The sequence below is a fragment of the Cyprinodon tularosa genome, unplaced genomic scaffold (genome assembly GCF_016077235.1).
Source record: "Cyprinodon tularosa strain WSP-4 unplaced genomic scaffold, ASM1607723v1 ctg93, whole genome shotgun sequence".
Lineage (NCBI taxonomy): Eukaryota > Metazoa > Chordata > Actinopteri > Cyprinodontiformes > Cyprinodontidae > Cyprinodon > Cyprinodon tularosa.
Window position 1 is genome coordinate 1,474,946 of NW_024039707.1, and position 20,375 is coordinate 1,495,320.

Genomic DNA, 20,375 nt, shown 5'->3' on the forward strand with positions numbered 1-20,375 from the left:
TTCTTTATCAGTCCAGGCTGTTTCTGTGTATAATACATCTGTAAACTGGTACAGCTCATACTTGTCTCTTTGTTTTCTCTGTGTGTTTGGTCGGGTTGTTGCTGCAATGAATTGCCCTTTATGGGACTAATAAAGTTTTCTGATTCCTGTCTACACATGTAATGTTTTCCCTTAATAATGAATGAAGGCTTTAGGTTTGAAATTCACTAGAAATATTGTTTCTGGAACCATACGGAAAATAGTGGCATTTAATCTAATGGCATCAAATAAAAAATAGACAAAAACAGACAAAAATGCATTGACGGTTAATTTGTCCTTTTTAGACATATATGTTTATAGTCTTTAGGTTTTTTTGCGCATCATTAATCTCATGTTGGGATCCCTTTGACCCCCTATACTTACACAAGTTTATCAATCACACCCAGGGCAATACGTTTGAGCAGTACACAAGACAAACAAACAAAAAAATAGGAATAAATAATAATAATAATAAAAACATGAACATGTAATATCATAAAAATAAGATATTGTGTAACCAATGACTAGTATTTCTATTTTACAAAACAAGAACATTAATCAGAAAATTGAATAGAAAAATAAAGGTGTCAGGTCAAAGGTGATTGGTGTGATTGGTGTGCGCTTACCCTCTGAAGATGTGGTGATGGGCTTAGTGTCAGGCATTGTGAGCGTAACTGGTCGCACTGGGCCGTGGTGCGGGGATGGAGCCAGAACTGGGGTAAAATGGCCCGGAACCTTTCCAACCCCCTGACCACTGCTGTTAGGCTGCATGTTAGATAGAGACCAACAGACAACACAGCTATGAGTCAGTGATAATAAACAGAACCCTACTTTAATATTTGCCCTCTAACCCTAGCTCTGTCATAACCACCAGTGTCATATTTCCCACAGATCTCACTCATCTTGTTGGCCCCTGAGATTTTTGAGAAAAATATTCTTCCTAGTTACGAGGCAAAAGTGGAACTGTTTTTGGAAAATAAGCAGCTTGTTATATCTGGATGAAAAAATTATCTGGATGCTTTCATGTTACTGATGGAACCATGAATTCTGGTCTTCAGGAAAACAAAATCTGATTAAGATGCTGGAACCTTGAAAAGGTTATTAATGATGAAAAACCCTCAAAAACGGCTGAATTAAAACAGCTCTGGAGAAAAAAAAAATACTTTCTTGATCTCACAATGGAGAAATTCACTTTTTTAACTTAACCCATCCCATTGTGGAGCAGTGGGCTGTCCCTGTGCAGCACCCAGGGAGCAGTCTGGGGGTTGAGGGTCTTGCTCAGGGACCCATATTGGCAGTTTGTGGGAGTTGAACTCAGAACCTCCAGGATCCAGATGCAATGCTCAAGAAATAACTGCACTTTCTATTTATCTCAGCTCATACAGTTCATATTCAAGGTTTGTTTGGTGATTAAAACATTCAAGTAGGACATTTTTGTAGAACTTTTACTGGTTTTGACTTCATTTAGCTAATGATGGAAGGTGGAGTGTGCTAACCATTAAAACTAAAAAGCTGGATCAGGACCATAAACCTATCCTGTCTGCTAACACAACCAATAACATCACAAGGAGACATCCTGTGCGAGATGACTGACAGTTACAAGCTCAGGCTCTGCTTGTAAAACTGCAGCTGATTCAGATCTGAATTTGCCAAGACAAGCATGCCAGTAAACTTCAACAAAACAGTTTGCTCTGATTATACTTTTAAGTAACCCAACAGAATGACATTACTAACTACAGGCAGCTAAAACACTCACTCTAAAAGATTTTATCCCTTTTATCCTCGCCTTGTCACAGTTATTACTAATACCCAGAGGTGGGTGGGTGTCTGGGGGGGTTTGGAAGTGACAATGGATTTCCTACACGATTCCTCACAATGATTTTAATGGTGCTCATAAATGTAATTTAGGAGGACGAGGGGCGTGAAAAGCCAGCGAGGACTGCGGAGTGACCCGCTACAATGGAGTGAATGCTGGGCTATAGAGGGACTATATATAAGGGGGGGACCACTGAATAAAGGAAGCAACTGGGAGCTGGTCTTTGAGACGGCTGGAGACTGTCTGGGCCGTTCACTTCAGGGCCGCCCCGAGTTCAAAACTCAAACAGGCATTTTTGGAGAAGAATCGAGTCGGCAGGGTTCCCTTCACTCTGAATAGAATGTTTAATTAGAGTGTAATATAATCTGCGTTAAAGCAAGCATAAAACATTCTGGCACTCGTCCATGGGATTATAAGCGCTGTGTTATTTGCAGACTCAACCACACACACCCCCCCCTCACCCAGCGCTTCTATCCTCTGTTCTCCCCTGGCTGGTCTTCCAGACTCTCCGTTTTCACCCCATCTCTTCTCCGCTGCTTTCTCCGGAACCCCAGCAGAGGGCCAGTTAATTCTGCACAAGAGCAGGGCCCCGGCAACGGCAAATATTTACAACCTTTATCGTTCCCCGTGGTTTTTCTCCAGAGTAACACCCCCCCAACACCACCACCACCACACCACCACCACCAACCCAGAGCCTTCTGGAGACGGAGCCGTCTACGAGGCTTTTGTTTACAGTGAGAACGGCTGGGAAATAAAACTCACATAAATATCACACGGCTTTCTGATCTATAGAGACGCCAAGCTCGGTCTCTGTGCACACTGGCCTGCACTATGCTTGGTGAAAAAAAAACAAAAACGCAGAGAACGGTTTGATTTATAGTCCAGTCCTGATAGGGATTTGCATGTCATACATGTGACTGGAGTCGCAAGAGCTGTGTTTATTTTTTTCTATGGAGTCATGCGGTTGTTGTTTCCCCTTTATATTAACTGCAAACATAAGGCTCTAAGTGTATTATAACCTTTTGCCCAGAGCATTATGTCATGCTGAAAATATACGGATAGAAAAGTCAAACATCTGAAGGTCTATAATCGCCTTATTATCATAACACGTGGAAATTGTGGCAGATTAACAGCCTTTGCAATGTGGATTTAAGGGTTTGTCCTTAAGTAATTATACTGACAGGACGTTGCGATATTATTTACTACACATTACTCCCTTTTATACGTATTTTCTGTGTCACAGAGCAACAGAAAAAAAATAATGGTGAAGTGGAAGAAAAATGACACAGACTTCAATAGATCTATTTGTTTCTAAAATGTACAGCTGAAGTTTTATGTGGGGTGGCTGGCTCTAGGCTTCAGCCTTGATATAAACATAGTTAAAAATAGGTAACATATCAACAAAGATATATATGTACTTTTTGTATTTTCTTAACAAATAAGCAGCAAAAAGAAAGAAAAATATTCCATGAATAGCCAACTGGATTGGATCCCTGGTATTCGATATGAAATCCTGATATCTAATCCAAGTATCAGATCGGTGCATTTCTACTGCTGTCCTGCAGGTTTTCAATGCTTCTCGTCTTTAGTACAACTAATGGTGATGATGGGAGTCAGCAAATGCCATTTAACAAGCTATCAAAGGTAATAAGTTGTGCTGAAACACAGAAATCTCTTACACCTGTAGGATGGCCGCCGTCAAGGGATGACTTTGGACATACCTGGTCTAGAAGCTTTGTGCATCTAAATAATTTTGCCCATTCTTCTTTGCAAGGTAAGACAAACTTAACTTCAGTCAGACTGGATGGAGAGTCCTTAAACATCATTTGGGCCTCAGATTTTTTATTGGCAAAGGGACTTTTATTGGTCTGTCTTAGAAAATGAATGTGCTTTTATCTAAACAGTTTAACCTAAGGTTTAAAGTTATTGTCCTGCTGGAAGGTGAACTTTCTTCTATCTTTAGATGCAACTATCTTCCAATCATCATGAACTAAAATCCCCTTCCATCCTTAAGAAAATGTACCTCAGTAAGATTCTCATCTACCCAGAAAAACTTGAGTAGCTGATTCTACCACCTGAGCTGTGAATCTCTTGCTGTTTCTCCAGTTACCAGTGGCTTCTTAGCTGCTCCTTTAAATCCCAACATCAGAGTAAAGGGAGTGAAATGTTTATACCTTTTTTCAGATCTTTATGTGCCAATGCATAATTTTTCCTTCCCCTTGAAATATATTATCCACTTAAGCCATATTAAACTAAAAAGTGTGAATATTTTTGAAAAAAACAACTGGAAATATTTTAATGTAGGAAATTTAAGCAAAACCACAACATATTCTTAACTACCAAGTGCACCTTGAAGGCATTAGTGAAACACAGGGTGCTGTAATTTATCTTATCTACGATCTCTAGAGGTCAGAGCCAAACAAGATAAAGAACAAAGACTACAGGCTCTGTAAATAAGCGCACTCTAATACCTTAAACCCTCAGACACACAGAAAGAGACCGACCTGGCTGCTCTGCGGGCTGGACGGGTCGTACGATGGCACGTAGCTCTTGAGGGGATCTGCGGGGTTGAGGTGAGGTGGATACCGTATGGTGGGGTGCGAGAAGTAGGGCGACGGTGCCGGGGGCAGGATGGCCGAGGCTGAGAACTGCAGGGGCGAGTGTGAAGGGGGGCTCCTGGATGATATAACTGTGAAGACAAAAAAACAAAAAAAAAACAATCAGAGACTGTAATGGAGATTATTTAGATTACAGATCCTTCTTAAAAACAAAGGCCACTCTCCTTTAGTCTAGTATTTACTTCTTGGTTCAGTTACTTGTAGATCTACATTTATAACTTCTCTAGAACAATAATTCTCAATCCTAGTCCTCAAGCACAACTTCCTTTATAATTCCGATGTCTCTGTTGCAGCACACCATATTCAAATGATTGCATGGTTTTCAAAGTTGCCATCAAGTACCACAGAAACCTGTTAATATTTCATGGATATGTCAGATAAGTAACAGCAAGGAAAGACTTAAACAAGCACTAAAGTTTCATTTGATGACCAGGATTTAGAACCATTGCTCTCTTTGAAATCTTTCTGAGAAGCTTCTATCCATTGGGTCTAATTTCAATCGGTAAAGTAAAATAATTTGAGCTGTTTGCACAATCAAAGCTTTGGTTGAACTCAGAAGAAGACCTATCCAGAGGAAAGTGATGGCTGTCCTCTTTGTCATCTTTTCCTTTCCGGTGATGGACTGTAACATTTTTGCAAACGGCCCTTCGCTGATAGATGGGCTGCAGCTGTTGGGTCTCTGAAGTAATTGCATTTTTTTCCCCTCCTTAGCATTGGGTGAACACAAACCTTTCTGCTATGGATTCCTACTTTCATAGAGGAGGTGAACGTAGCATTAGATCAATAATCTAGTGCTTTGTATAGCAACACCCAAACGCTAACAGATGCAGTGAGGATGGACCTATTCTCTGATACACTACTATGAATTATGTAAAAAAAAACAAAAAGAAAAAACGGATTCAGATTCCAGGTTTTGAAAGAACTGTCCTTTTAACTCACCACTGTGTCCCACGCCTGATAGGCCTGGGTGATGAGGCTGAGAGAAAGTGCTGAGTCGCGGCGAGGAGTCCTGTGGGGAAGTGGGGCTGAACAGCGGCTTTTCCGGCTTCTTCATTGTGGGAGAGGACATCTCTGTCGACAAGAAAAGCAAACCAGAACCATACATGTAACATAAAAACAATATTTCCATATTTCTTTAAAGTATTTTGATGGGTCCCAGTTGTTTATTAGCAGGTCAAACGCAGACAAATCGTTTTTTTTCCCCCCTTTGTTCATTTGATGTAACTTACTTTCTAACAGACTGGGAGGCATCTTTATCTTTATTACTCTTATAGGCTCTAGTCAGAGCAAAAAGAATCAGTAAAGGTCAAAACTAGAATCAGCTAGTCTCAGCTTTTTTAAAAGCTGCAATAGAATACTATTTGAAAATTTAGGCCTCAAAAAAACCCAATGATTAGAATCTTCCAGCAAAACCCTGAACCCTGAAAATCAAGTTTGATCGTTTTTCTTTTGGACGCATATGGAAAAAGACAAAGAGATTTGATAACCATGAAATGACGCAACAGAGTTCAGATTATTGCCGAAAAATTAATCAAATAATTCTTGAGAGGCTTTTCCAAATGCCTCAAATTAATCATGAATTAGATGTTTAAAATGGGCCAAAATTTGATCCTGTGGGTTTCATGCAATAAAAAGGAAATAAAGAACACAATGAAAAATGCATCTGGAAAATAATCTCTTCCCTGAGGGGAAAGTCCCATACAATTTAAGGAATCATAATAAATCACCGGAACTCCTCCATAACTTAAAAAACAAGTCTTTTATCATACGAGACCAGACGATTAAAGTGACCCAAATAGGATTTAAAACTTTTAAGACCTACACGTAATCTTAAACAGAAAGCAACACTGCTTCACAAACCGTCTGCGACAAGCTGCTGTAATTCTCCAGCAATAATCCTGAAAGCTCTGCAGAAGAACTGAAAATTATTTAGGAAGTTTGCTCAGTGCGTGTGCACAAACTGAACCGAAAACAGCCAGCTGCTCATTATTGCGGCTCTACGATTTTTTATTTTATTCTTCTTTTTTTTTTTTTCTACGAGCGACGCTCTGCTGTCACGGCTGCGCGGTTTTCAATTTTCCATGCTGAGACATGGAGTCTGAAGGGAACGTGATAACACAAAGATCCGAGAGGCAGTGGCCTATGTCTTTTTTTGTGCCTCAACCATGATGAAGTGCTTCTCTTGCCTGTCGCACTGTTTGGGTGTATAACTTTCACATCATACGCCTCTTTTCTCTCAGAAACAGATGTTTTACAAACACTGAATTTCGTTATTCGCTATATTAATCTGTTTAACCTCCATCCCTAAAGTGACAAGAGGTGGGGAGGGATCCAAACGAGTAACAGGAAAACTTTATCTCAAAGATGGAAAGGCGTTGGGAGTTTAGGGGGTTTTCCTATCCTGAGTTTGGAGATGGGATCCACTCCCAGCAGCGTTTCATGATCATGTAAAAAAGAGAAATACCTTAAAGAGCTTCAAGGCTGAGATAAACTATTACGATCGATTATAGCAATAAATTTATACTAACAAAAGATTTTATTTAGACTTAATTAGTCAGGTTTAACATAATTTGCCCTCGTTTGTAGCAAACTTCCACATTTCAGTGCTTTCCCAGACAAGAACACTAGCAGAGCCTGAACATCAACCACGTGAAAGAAATGAAATCCTTGGCACTTCACAGGACTCATATGGGTTTAATATCGGCCCACTTCTCATTTATTCTCTCTTGACAGAGTAATGGCTGTCTTTGGAGAGTTTCCTACCCACTTCATTCCCTTCCTCCTCACCCCAAGTGTCTAAGTTTACGCAGTGTAATGCTCTCGGGCCTTGCGCAGAGGGACACGCTAGAATTTCATGTTCCCACATTGCGGCTGCGGCTGAATCCCACCACTGCTGCGTCTCCTGTGTGTCATCTGGTGTTTTCCTCTTGCAGCCTCCCCACTGATTATATCAAATTAGAAAAAGGAGGTGGTCTGGGTTCAAACTGGAGCTAAAAACCACTGTGTGTCTTGCAGGGAGGGAAAAAAAAAAAGATGGTTTCCAGTGGTTTTATGCATGTCCCTATTAAAGCAAATGTTTCTTACCTGCTCCTGTGGGTTAAATAGACTCAAAGGGGTTAACAGGAGTGGTCAAAGTTGGAGAGTTTACTTAATTTGTTTTGGTTTACCAATGAGAAGCTTTTTTTTTTTTTTTCTCAGCAGCGGAGCCAAACTGGCAGTATTTTTCTGATCCCATAAGCCGTCACTTTAAAGAAATAATAAAGGACTGCAATCCACTCAACGTCCACTTAAATTAGCAAGGCCTGTTCAGCTGATTGTTAATACCAATCTCAAATCAGCCAATCAAAAGGCAGCATCTCAGTGCTTTTAGGAATCTAGACATTTTGAAGAGGACTTCCTGAAGTCTGACCTTGGTATTTTATAAACTGCCGGGGTTTCTAAACACAATAAACAATCAGACTCAAACATAAGTCAAACAGAAGAGGAAATATTCTTCTGCAGGAAGTTGTTTGAGATGATAAAAATGAAATAGGGGGTCATAAGTATGCATGTTAACCATTAAAGCAACAGAACATCTCACTGAATAAAGTAAGGACGGAAAACTGGGGTCACAATTAACACAAGTTCATCCAAAATGAATGAAAACAGATGAGAAAAACATTTCCTGGTCTCTGTTGTTTAGCTGCAATTTATCCATTAAACTTTTTCTATTAGATTAACCGAAGTAAAAGAAATTGTGAAAAATACCTCCATCTCTGTCGTGCCAGTTTGCCCGGCTGGCTGGTGAGTTGGGTGACGAGTAGAAATCGGGTCCAGTGGGGCTGGTGTCCATGTTTTCCTCCATGTTGGTTTTGGGCCTTTTGCTGCGCATAGGTTTTAAGTTTAAGCCTTGATGTCATCATTAATTTTTTGAAACACAAATTGCATAATTTATGGAAGATAATAACAGATGTTTTCTAAATGTATAAAATCTACAACTGCATCAATTTACTTATGTACCAACATGTTGGACCAGAATGCTGTGTAATAAAATAAAAAATCTTACCATAAAAAATAAATGACAAAAATGTAGACCATTCAACCCAATGGGTTGATGTATTGTGTACTGACAAGTATTTCTACCAATTATTTATATTTCTACTACTGATATCTGGTTGAAAAAGATTGGATTTTATTCAAATTGGATAAAAATGGCTCTAAAATTTGTACATTCTAATATATTTCTCATAAAATCAGGTAGTTTATCAATATCATACTGTACTGCATAACTAAACTGGGAGAATAACATGATGAGATGTGCAAAAAATATATTTCCTATGACAGTGAGTATCTGGTGGTAGACAGGATAAGCCAGAATAATTTGAAAAGCTTGAAAGTTTATCAACAATGACATAGTGACAAAGTTGGCTCTGTGTTAAAACATAAAGGCAGCAATTTGGTGAACATGAAGGCAGGTGTTCAACCAAGGCAGGGTCTGAATGATTCCTGCTATAACGCAATAATGGAGACTGGGAGCTGCATCTGGACAGTTGGACCCAGTCCTTCATGTAGCCACCCTGTCACTACAATGCCTATAGCGCTCTTTACCCTGATATTTCCACTGACAGCCCATGCACACATAGCAGGGTTTTAAAAAAAGATCTCCCCTGGTTTATGGTAAACACTGGAGGTTTTTTTTAAAAAGGTTTTCGTCCACGCCAACCCGCAGAAATACGCAACTCAGCATTGAGCAAGTATAAAAACCATAGTTGCACATGTGTGACACAGGGCAGCAATAGCTGTCACAGACAATGATGTGGTGGACATTAATTTTTTTTTTTTCATTTATACTTTGCTTCTAAACCTTTGTGTTTGTACAATCTTCACTTAGGCCATTTTTAGGATAATATGTTTTAAGGGACGTTTAACTCTGTTTTTCTGTGGCTGGAAGGCAAAACGGTTTTAAAAAGTTTAGTTTTTTCCAGATATCCTGCTATGTTTGGACAGCCTCTGAGTCATGTGTGGTTAGGGGCAGCTCATGCAGGTAAAGACAAGATGACTATGTCAAAACTTTATTTAACCCAATACAGAGTCTGTGTCTCCAGCCACAAACTAGGCTACGTTCACCTTGCAGCCTGAAGTGACTCAAATCCAATTTTCTTGCCCACATGCAACCTGGATCTTTATATGAACCTTTTCAAGGCAGTCTGAACAACACAGATCCAATTTTTTCCAATGCAACCCAGGCCACATGGCTATGTGGTCCTGAATCCGATACGAATCTTATCTTTTCAAATGAGACCGGTATCTGAACAGCTAGGTCGCATTCATATATAATAAAATAGACTAATATAAACTAAAACAGATAAACGTAAACTAACATAGGCTAAGTGAAGCTAACAACAGATAACTAAATATGACAAAGGAAAACTTATGTTAAATTAGCATGTTTTAATTAAAAATAAGTACAATCATAAGACAGTATAATTATTCCCAGCTACCTAAAAGAATAAAGTAAGAAAGACTAAGTTAAATGTAGAAAAATCTACTGAACCAAGAAAAAATTTGCGAACATAAACGATGCTAAAATAACCTAAAATTAAATCAGAAAATAAAAGTAATACTAAAGTTAGCCAATTTACAACAAATTGAGATTGTAAAGACTGAGCTAAGATAATATATAAAAAACCTGAAAGATAATATCAAAACGAACCTGATTCAAATAAACAAGACTAAAGAAATAGCTTTAACAGAGATGCATTCTTAAAACACATTTTCCAAAAGTACTTTTATGCCACAAATATCCTCATAAGAGCGGATGTTCTAATTTATTGAATATGACTGAGGTTGGTTAAGCTTAGTTTAGCATATTGTCTTTCAATGTTTTTATAAGCTTTACACGCAAATCATCATACTTAGTTTGGATAACCAGCAAAATGTGTTTCGCTTTAAACTGAGTCCCAGAAATAAATGAGTTATTTAAAAATAACTTAAAGATGAGAAAAACTAGGCCAGTATATATAAAAAATATCTAAGCTATATTGACCTGAGCAAATAAGGAAACATATAAGTTAAACTTCCCAACATAGAAAATAAGCGTTTTATGTTTCTTTTGAGAATGGAAATTGTTATCAATTTCTAAGCATATAGCAAACAAAGTAATTATAAACAAGAGATTTCTTTAATAAAAAATTCCTTAAGCATATTGATAAATGTGTTTTGTTTTAATAACTCACACCAACCTGCCGGGCGGAGAGGACAGGGAGCGCTGCAGTGCCACGCTGGGGTTCAGGTCATGATAGTAGGGTTGGCTGGGCATGTCAGCCATGGAGAAGGGTACCGCTGCACCGTGGGTGATCGGCACTAAAGATGACACACACAAAAAAGCTCAAGGTCACTGTGCTGCATTAAAAACTATAACTTTACCCTTGTATCCAGAAGGACGAGAATTATTACACAAACCAGCGAATTTTACCACCAAAAATTAGCTTCTTAGGTATTTAAGGTGAGTGAATGATGCGCTTAAGTGTGATACATCTTTAAGGCCTTTTCTTCTAGGCTTGCTTTTCTTCCTATATATTGTATATTATATATTCCTATATAATGTACTTTAACAATATGGTGTCATACACAGGCACCGGATCTGGTCCAAGAATTTGTGAAAAAGAAGCAAAAGACCAAAACAGAACTATACATTACAAATTCTTTTATGTTTTTTTTTTAAATTAGTAGCATTTAAAAACGTTACCTTGTAAAACCATCAATCCTGTGCAGAGAGGGAGAACCAGCATTGAAACGCTGCAATGTTTCCTCACACAATAATTTACGATTAAGAAAAGGTGTAATTTTCCGCGTGCCGTTTTTAGGTGCAGGGATATTGTTTCAAGGAAGGCCATGCGTGTGTTTACAGAACAAAAGGGGTTCGCCGCCCATTCTCTCCCCTGTCTCATGCTTTTCCTCGCATCACTGTGTGGCCCGCGAAGCCGCCTGCAGCTCGAGTGCTCGGTCGGTTTGGAGTGGATGAGAAGATCAAGTGTGTGGCGCCGTCTGTTGTGGTTTGAGGTTCACCACTGGCACGATCCGATTCGCCAGCCTCCGCCCTGGCAACCCACTGAAGCTTTGGCAAAGGCCCCTACCCGCTGCTACCCATACTGAGCTGTCTGTGCAGGAATGCATCCGGCCGGAGGAAACTTATATATAAGATCATTGTTGTAGTTATTTTGTTCTGTATTCATTGGTATGCAAAGCCAGCCTTCCAGCCTGGCTTTTATTCTGAAAATAAAAATACAATTATTTACCATTTAGTGCAGCATTCCATATCAGCCACCCTTTGCTTGGGTTTTGTTTTGGAAGAAAAAAGAAATGTTGTACTTGAACTTGATGCTTGTGTTGCATTAATGAGTCGAAACGTTGGGCCACAATTCGGCCTTGAACTCCTTAGCCCCCTTTGATGGACTTCAAAGAATGTCTCGACAGCTCAGAGAGTCGGGAGAGGAGCGTGATGACGGACGAGCGGCTGCTCAGATATCTTCCCAGGGAGCGAACTGACTGAGTGAGTGACAATTCCTGTGTGTCCGGCGACCTTTTTAAAATTCCAGCCCGGCTTTGCTGGAGCCGGCCTGTGTCACATGAGAGCAAATGTGGCAGCTCAGAGGCCATCTGGTCAGAGGGCAAATTAAACACTACACAAAAACACGGCCTTCCAAGGGATATTCTGTGTCTGAGCAATGAAACGAGTAGTTAGTGCCTTTCGGAGCACAAAGCGACACAATGTGGCTCATGCTCTTGCTTCAGAAGTATTTACTGTGGATACATAAAAAGGTCAGCATTAACGGCTTTCAAAAGTTTGCTGCTCCATTATGGTGATATTTTAACTTTTCTGTAATATAAATATTACGTACATTACATTTAAAGTTGTTCTTTGCTATTTCTAGTTTCAATAAAGTCTATTATGACTCTCTTCTAAGAAATGATTACTTTTTGACTCATTTGTACCTCTTCGCTGACCTTATAACCTGATTTTTGAGCTTCACTGTATCATTTGATACAATGAAGCTCAAAAATATCCATACCCCTGGGAGATTAAGGTTGAACATGTTTGTTCTTATTACTAAAATGTATCCAAAAGTCAGGGGGGGAACTCGCCAAAGTCCTGATTTAAAGCTTATTAATACTCCATCAGGGCAGCTAAAAGTTAGGGTGACAACCAGCCAAAAAGATTTGAAGCTAAATTGTTTCCATCAGTATTAAAATACCGGTAAAAAGAAATGATAAAACATTTCCACCACTTTTATGTTTTCTTTTTAACAGTTTCACTTCAAATCATTGGCAAACGTTTGGGTTAATTTGAATGCAAATTTGCTAGGGGGTATGAATGGTTTTAGACATAACTGTATAGGCTTACCTCAAGTTAGCAACAGCTTTTTGTCTGTGGCTGAGTTTCCGAGTGAGCAAAACTATGATGGTATTATGCCAAATTTGAAAAAGCAAGGTTTTGCAATTTTTGTATTTTCATTAAATAAAAGATACAATTAAAGTTGCACAAAAATACATGGTAAATAAAATAAAATAAAAAAAAAAATTAAAAAAAATAAATAAATAAAATCCCTTTATTGCCCCAGAGTGGGGAAATTCACTCTCTGTATTTCACCCGTCCCCTTGTGGAGCAGTGGGCTGCCATTGTGTGGCGCCCGGGGAGCAGTGTGGGGTTAAGGGTTTTGCTCAGGAACCCAGATTGCATACTGTGGGGATTAAAACGGGTACTTGCAGCTTTCTCAGAACTCAAGAGCACTGCTCTAATCCACTAGGCAAAAACTCTTCATATGAATATGTTTGTTCATGCAATAACTAAAAAAAACACATGAGATATATCATAGTTCAGCCCCGCCATTATCCTTCAACTCTTTCCAGTGTTCATCTAAGAACTGCAGATTATGTAACGTTTGTGATGAGAAAAAAAAAGGTTTTCATAGCAGTTTTTCATAATATAAGACTTTTAACATGACAAAAAAAAATCACCTGATTGAATTTTTTATTGAAGAGTGTTTTCTTTATTATTGGTTATCTTTTTTGCAGTTTTTCCATAATTAAAATTTGGATAGTTTGATGGTTAATGGAATAGCACCTTTTATAGGTATGGAAAACTTAAATGTATCTATTTAGAATATGTTTAGGATGTTAAACAATAAAATCTTATGCTGGCGTAAACTTGAAGGCCATATTGTCCTGTTTCGGACACCACTGTGGAAAAATGGTTATAGTTAATGAAAAGAATTTGTTACATCTCTAGGTAGAAATCTAATGTACATCAATGGAAAGTTCTCTTCCTTGAGCAATGGCAAGGATGAATGAGCCTGTGAACAAATCAGGTTTTATAAAGAAAAAGTTCAACACTCTGAAACCTTAAAACTGCATCAGGGAGATTCATTTCGCTAAACTGAAAAGCAATGGGGACAGAACGCTATTTACTTTGAGGTCTTCTCAAGAATGCCTTCATACTGAAAGAGATTTCTTAAGCTAGTCATATAATCTGAGCCTGACTGCAGACTCCGATTGTCCTGAAAGAGCACTGACATTCCTGACTATAGAGCAGGAATGAACCGCTGGAAGTGGCTGCTGCATGCTGCAACACACAAGCCACACAGCATCGGCATGTTTCCTTTAAATATAGGAGGAGGAGCAGGAGGAGGAGGAGGAGGAGGAGGGGGTGACTGGAGTCTTTGAGCTCCGCAGGCATGTTTGCTACAGTTGCTGCCTCAGCTCAGAGTCTGCACAGGTAAACGGTACCTTGACGTGCCCCCGGCTGTCAGAGGAATCTTTGGAGAACAACCGTCAACAGCTCTGTCTGTGTGTGGGTGTATGTGTGTGTGTGTGTTGAGGCCCTGAAGACAGCTGCACACTCAAGAGTTATCCTAAAGCAAAGGAGACTGGCTAAACTGGATTCGCCGCAGCACAGCTGTGCGCTGTGATTTCAGTTGGTACCCAGATTACAAAGAAAAGCTGTTTCCTTTCTTTTCTTTTTTTTTGTAAGGCAAGGGCTTTTCTGCGTCAACTCTTACAGTTTATATGGAAAAACATAAACCCACAGCTTTCTGCACAAACGCTCAGTTGCATTTTTAACCTGATCACACTCAGTTAACTGCTATGTTAGTCGATGCAATTTGACTCTGACATCAGCTCTGATGCACCTGTTACACTTTCTACACGCAAACTCTAAGACTGTCCAACTACGTCAGACAAGCTCAACAAAGAATAAATTGCTGCAGGTATGCAAAGAGGAAAAACATGGAAGCATGTACTCACTTCTGGAGACTCGCACCAGCTCTGCAACACTGAAAACTCCTGATTTGATGAAGCTGTCCTCCAAATACACTGCAGAAACAGAGGAGATAAATGGACATCATTACAGCTGAGAATATGAGTTCAGCCTTTTGAGAAATTTTACAAGATAACTAAAGAGGAACCAAAAGGAACCATATACATGTGGATTTGATGAAAGTAAAATATAGACTTGTAATTTCAAAATATTTACTAAACTTTAAAATTTACATGCATCTAAGTTAAGATATTTTCCCCCAGATAGCTATAAATACAAAAGCCTTTAGTAGTCGCCCAATCAGTAAACAGAAACACCTGTGTGTAATTTAATTTCAGGGGACCGAGCAAAACGGGACAAACTCCAAACATCGAGGATCACCCTGGACTAAAATTACATCCAGATTATAAAAACTTGGATAAAGGCAGAATCCTGGATGCCTTTCATTAGCAGGGAAAAAGAAGAGGGTGAAATAATGAAATATATCCAATTGAAATATATTTGTGTGTAGAATAGCCAGGTCATAACAGACCTTAGCATGATTGACCATTTGTGGACAAGCTTCAAAAATAACAATTGCAATGCTCTCTAACAAAAATTATAGTCTCTAGACCAGGGGTCACCCACATGGGGAGACCTCTGCGTCTTCTGTAAACAGCGCAACTAACCAGTGGCCTAAGTTTGAAAATGTATTTTATTCTATTGCTCATCTTATGTCCAAGCAGGATCTAGAAAAAACTAATTCATGCATTTAGCTTTAGTAGAATTCATCACTGCAACAGTATTTTCATAGGTTTGTCTAAAAAGTCCATCAGACAGCTGCAGATCCCAAACGCTGCTGCCAGTGTTCTCACTAGAATGAAGAAAGTAGAGCACATCAGCCCGGTTCTGAAGTCCTTCCTCTGGCTCCCTGTAGTTCAGTGAATAGACTTTAAAATCCCGCTGTTAGTCTATAAGTCACTGGATCAGCTCCTCAATACATAAAATATCTGTTTTCAGTGTATCAACCTCCCAGACGCTCAGGTCTTCAAGTTCCAGCCCACTCTGTACACCCAGAACTAGAACCAAACATGGAGAAGCAGCATTTAGTTCCTATGCTCCACTTATCTGGACCAAACTCCCAGAAGACTGTAAAAGTGCTGAAAGCCTGAGTTCTTTTAAGTCAAAGTTAAAATCCCATCAGTTCAGAGCTGCCTTTGACAGTTTGGAAATCTTCCACTTAACAATAATTTTCCTACCATGATTTGGTTTACGTAACGTAAAAAAAACTACTTTGAAGCTGGTGGTTTAAAACGTGAAAAAAAGAAAACTTAATAGGCTATGGCTAAGTTTACAAGAAACCATATATATATATATCCTGATTAAAAAAACACATTTGAACAAAGTTAGTGCTATTTTAATCTTATTTCTAATCACGACAATGCACAAAGTGATTTATTTTTTGTTCACCTTAAATCCTAAATCCTGTTTAGAATATTTACCAAAAAAAAAAATCAGATTTATTTATGAAAAAGAAAAACTCCTCTAGTTCTTGTGGATTTGATGGTTCAACGTTTCTCTTCGTCAGTTGAATTAATGTCAGCCCTTACATGTATACAGGTGCTGGTCATAAAATTAGAATATCATGAAAAAGTAGATTGATTTCAGTAATTCCATTTAAAAAGTGAAACTTGTATATTATATTCATACATTACATACAAACTCATATATTTCAGATGTTTATTTTGTTTAATTTTGATGATTACAAATGACAACAAATGAAAATCTCAAATTCATCATATCAGAAAATTAGAATATTACTGAAGACCAATAAAAACAAAGGATTTATAGAAATGTTGGCCAACTGAAAAGTATGAACATGAAAAGTATGAGCATGTACAGCACTCAGTATTTAGTTGGGCCTCCTTTGGCCTGTATTACTGCAGCAATGCGGCGTGGCATGGAGTCGATCAGTCTGTGGCACTGCTCAGGTGTTATGATAGCCCAGGTTGCTCTAATAGTGGCTTTTAGCTCTTCTGAATTGTTGGGTCTGGTGTATTGCATCGTCTTCTTCACAATACCCCATAGATTTTCTATGGGGTTAAGGTCAGGAGAGTTTGCTGGCCAATTAAGAACAGGGATACCATGGTCCTTCAACCAGGTACTGGTAGCTTTGGCACTGTGTGCAGGTGCCAAGTCCTGTTGGAAAATGAAATCTGCATCTCCAAAAAGTTGGTCAGCTGCAGGAAGCATGAAGTGCTCTAAAACTTCCTGGTATGTGGCTGCGTTGACCCTGGACCTCAGAAAACACAATGGACCAACACCAGCAGATGACATGGCACCCCAAACCATCACTGACTGTGGAAACTTTACACTGGACTTCAAGCAACGTGGATGAAGTGCCTCTCTTCTTTTCCTCCAGACTCTGGGACCTTGATTTCCAAAGGAAATGCAAAATTTACTTTCATCAGAGAACATGACTTTGGACCACTCACCAGCAGTCCAGTCCTGTTTCTCTTTAGACGCTTCTGACGCTGTCTGTGGTTCAAGAGTGGCTTGACACAAGGAATGCGACAGCAGAAACCCATGTCTTTCATACGTCTGTGTGTGGTGGTTCTTGAAGCACTCACTCCAGCTGCAGTCCACTCTTTGTGAATCTCCCCCACATTTTTGAAGGGGTTTTGTTTCACAATCCTCTCCAGGGTGCGGTTATCTCTCTTGCTTGTACACTTTTTTCGACCACATCTTTTCCTTCCCTTCGCCTCTCTATTAATGTGCTTGGACACTGAGCTCTGTGAACAGCCAGCCTCTTTAGCGATGACCTTTTGTGTCTTGCCCTCCTTGTGCAAGGTGTCGATGGTCGTCTTTTGGACAACTGTCAAGTCAGCAGTCTTCCCCATGATTGTGTAGCCTATAGAACTAGACTGAAAGACCATTTAAAGGCTTTTGCAGGTGGTTTGAGTTAATTAGCTGATTAGAGTGTGGCACCAGGGGCCATCAATTTTGAACCTTTTCACAATATTCTAATTTTCTGATATGATGAATTTGAGATTTTCATTTGTTGTCATTTGTAATCATCAAAATTAAACAAAATAAACATCTGAAATATATGAGTTTGTATGTAATGTATGAATATAATATACAAGTTTCACTTTTTAAATGGAATTACTGAAATCAATCTACTTTTTCATGATATTCTAATTTTATGACCAGCACCTGTATAATAACCATATCTGCAGCTCTGGTGCACTCACTGACACCTGTTTGACCCAGAGGGAATTAGCAGCAGCAATGAGAGTTTGTCGGCCAAGCAAAGCAGCCAAACAGGTCTCTAATAACCAATGCGGTCTTTGCTATGATTAACGGGCCGAGGTCAATCAGAACCTGCCAGAAAGACCTAGGAATATCTTCACTGGCACCTACGAAGCACAACGCCGCTCGTAAGCCAACATTTTCTGCAAGGAACCGTGCCACCCGCTGAGGGCCTCCAAAGCCTGAGTCACTGGCTCGCCTTGCATGTTTTCTTTGGCACCAGCGTCGGCAGAACCTGCTCTTGAAGTACAAAACTAATTATACTTCAGAAACTATTTGCATTCCAACATTGTGACGACACGGCACAGGTCAGACCGGGGGAAAATACGTAGACTATACCCCGTCTTTTGTAACATTTAAAATAGAACTGTCCCCGTGTGACGCTTTCAGTTCGATCATAACAGGCGAATTCGATTTTGAAATAGGAATTGTCATCATTTAGATTTAATGCGTTGATTTCATAAGCGCGACAATGAGCGTGTTGACACAAAAACCTCCGCCACACATGATGTGTTTTTTTTGCAGAATTGACAGCAGCTCATGCCTCTGCACGTAGGCCTGCAGCCCTAAGAGGCACGCCGCTGTTCCCGCCTGCCAGTCACGGCGTTCCCAAGCAGGATTTAGAGGAGGTTTGGTGTACATAAAGCTTCTGCGTCCCGGAGAGGAACAATGAAAAGATGACAGGAGGGTGGGAGGACGAGCGGCGCTCCACATACCTGGAAGAGGGGTTTTGCCTGGCTCATTGTTGCTGGGACTTCCTGACTGCTGCGAGTCTGCAGACACAGAAAGAAAAGGGTGGAGGGTTAGTATAGGAAAACACTTAATTAATCTGGACATTTGGAGCCTTTTGGCTCTGAGGTTTTCATAGTATTGCATTTATTTTGAAGCTTAAAGAAAAAACATGTGAAAAAAGTACTTTAAACATAAAATAAGACAGGAAGGGTTCCTCTTATCTACTGTACCAGTGAAAAATGTTTTTGTACAGCATCATAATTAATAGGAAGGAGCTCAGAGTCTGATGAAGAAGAACCTTAAAGTTTTCTCGACTTCATTATTTTTTTTGAGGGGTTTCAGGGGAGCAGGGGATTCAGAATGCATTCGGCCCTGCTGTGCAAGGTACAAGCACAGAACATTAGTGGGGAGGGGAAAAAAAGGGGAAGAGAGGACAGGGAGGGGTGGAGAAACATGAGTTGAATTCTTTCCACCAGCTACAGTGCGCAGGATTTGGTATGACTGTCGTCTTTTACCTCAGGAGCCTCAGCAGGAAGCAGGGAAACAGAGAAAGGGGGCGGGAAATACAGTATATCACTCCTCTCTAGTTCAAGGTCAGTCTCTGACAAGTGCTAGGATCTTTATTCTTCTTCAAAAGTTGTAAAACATAAAAAAAAGACGTGACATAAATCGCTCTCAGATTTCCACCTACAGGAACAGTGACTCGGGGGTTTTAAATCGGACCGAGTCATTCCAAGGGGTTAATGGTAGCGTCCTGAGAGGGAGAAGGACTCCCCCCCCCCCTCACCGGCCTAAGCCCACACATGGCCCCGAAACAGAATGAGAACCAGAAGGGAGATTATCATCTACACCTTCAACATGTGACGGCTTTAACATGAGAGGCGAGGAGGCTGCAGCGAGAGACGGTGAACTCAGATACCCTCGCCTTGCAAAAACACCCGCTTTCCCGTCGCAGCTCCTATGAGCTGTGTAATAGGGAGAAAAAAAAATGGTTGGTGCAGGGGAAGGGAGATGGAGATGGGGAGGCGGGGGGGGTCCAAAGAGATTTATTCCTTTCTATTTCCATCTCCGTGTCGCTCTCCCGCTCCGTCTTGTTCCCCTGCTCCTAAATTTGACTATTAAACAGCGCTGCAAAAACAGAATGTTCTTGGCTGGAGCTCAACGATGACAAAGTGGGGAGGGGGAAAAGAACCATACATTAAGCAGAAAATATCATCTATTTTCAGCATACTTAGACCTACAAAACAAATGAGTAATGAACAAGTTAGAGACTTAAAACCTACCACCAAAACAGGTAAAGGAATGAGCCTAAGGTGATCATTTCCATTGGAAGAGATCTGAGGGGCATCACATACATGTTCTGCTTTTATTCAGCCCTGGGAATAGACTGGAATTTCATATTTTTAGCTTAGATTTGCCTTATTTGTTCAACCTGACTAACTTTTTTCAACCACAGACACAATTTTGCATATCTATATCCGAGGGAAATGTAAGTTCACTTTATTTATGTTGCACCAAATCACAACACCTGTCATCCCAAGACAGTTTACAGAGTCAATTCAATCGCATCAAACTGGAAAATGCTCAAACATTTAATTTCTATGAC

At 39.8% G+C, this 20,375-nt stretch overlaps 1 protein-coding gene across 5 annotated transcripts in view; it reads right to left on the reverse strand.

Moving 5' to 3' along the window:
* LOC119776395 (nuclear factor 1 B-type-like) overlaps positions 1-20,375 on the reverse strand; it is a 93,711-nt gene that overhangs the window by 19,901 nt on the left and 53,435 nt on the right. For 3 of the 5 annotated variants that reach the window (XM_038274787.1, XM_038274785.1, XM_038274789.1), the window contains exons 3-9: positions 18,754-18,810; positions 14,734-14,802; positions 10,668-10,794; positions 8,200-8,315; positions 5,392-5,523; positions 4,339-4,523; positions 645-783 (exon numbers count right to left, since the gene is read on the reverse strand). In XM_038274787.1, coding sequence (XP_038130715.1) covers positions 645-783; positions 4,339-4,523; positions 5,392-5,523; positions 8,200-8,315; positions 10,668-10,794; positions 14,734-14,802; positions 18,754-18,810 — 825 coding nt within the window. The remainder of the gene's footprint in view (positions 1-644; positions 784-4,338; positions 4,524-5,391; positions 5,524-8,199; positions 8,316-10,667; positions 10,795-14,733; positions 14,803-18,753; positions 18,811-20,375) is intronic. The other 2 variants (XM_038274788.1, XM_038274786.1) reach the window with 1 other exon arrangement.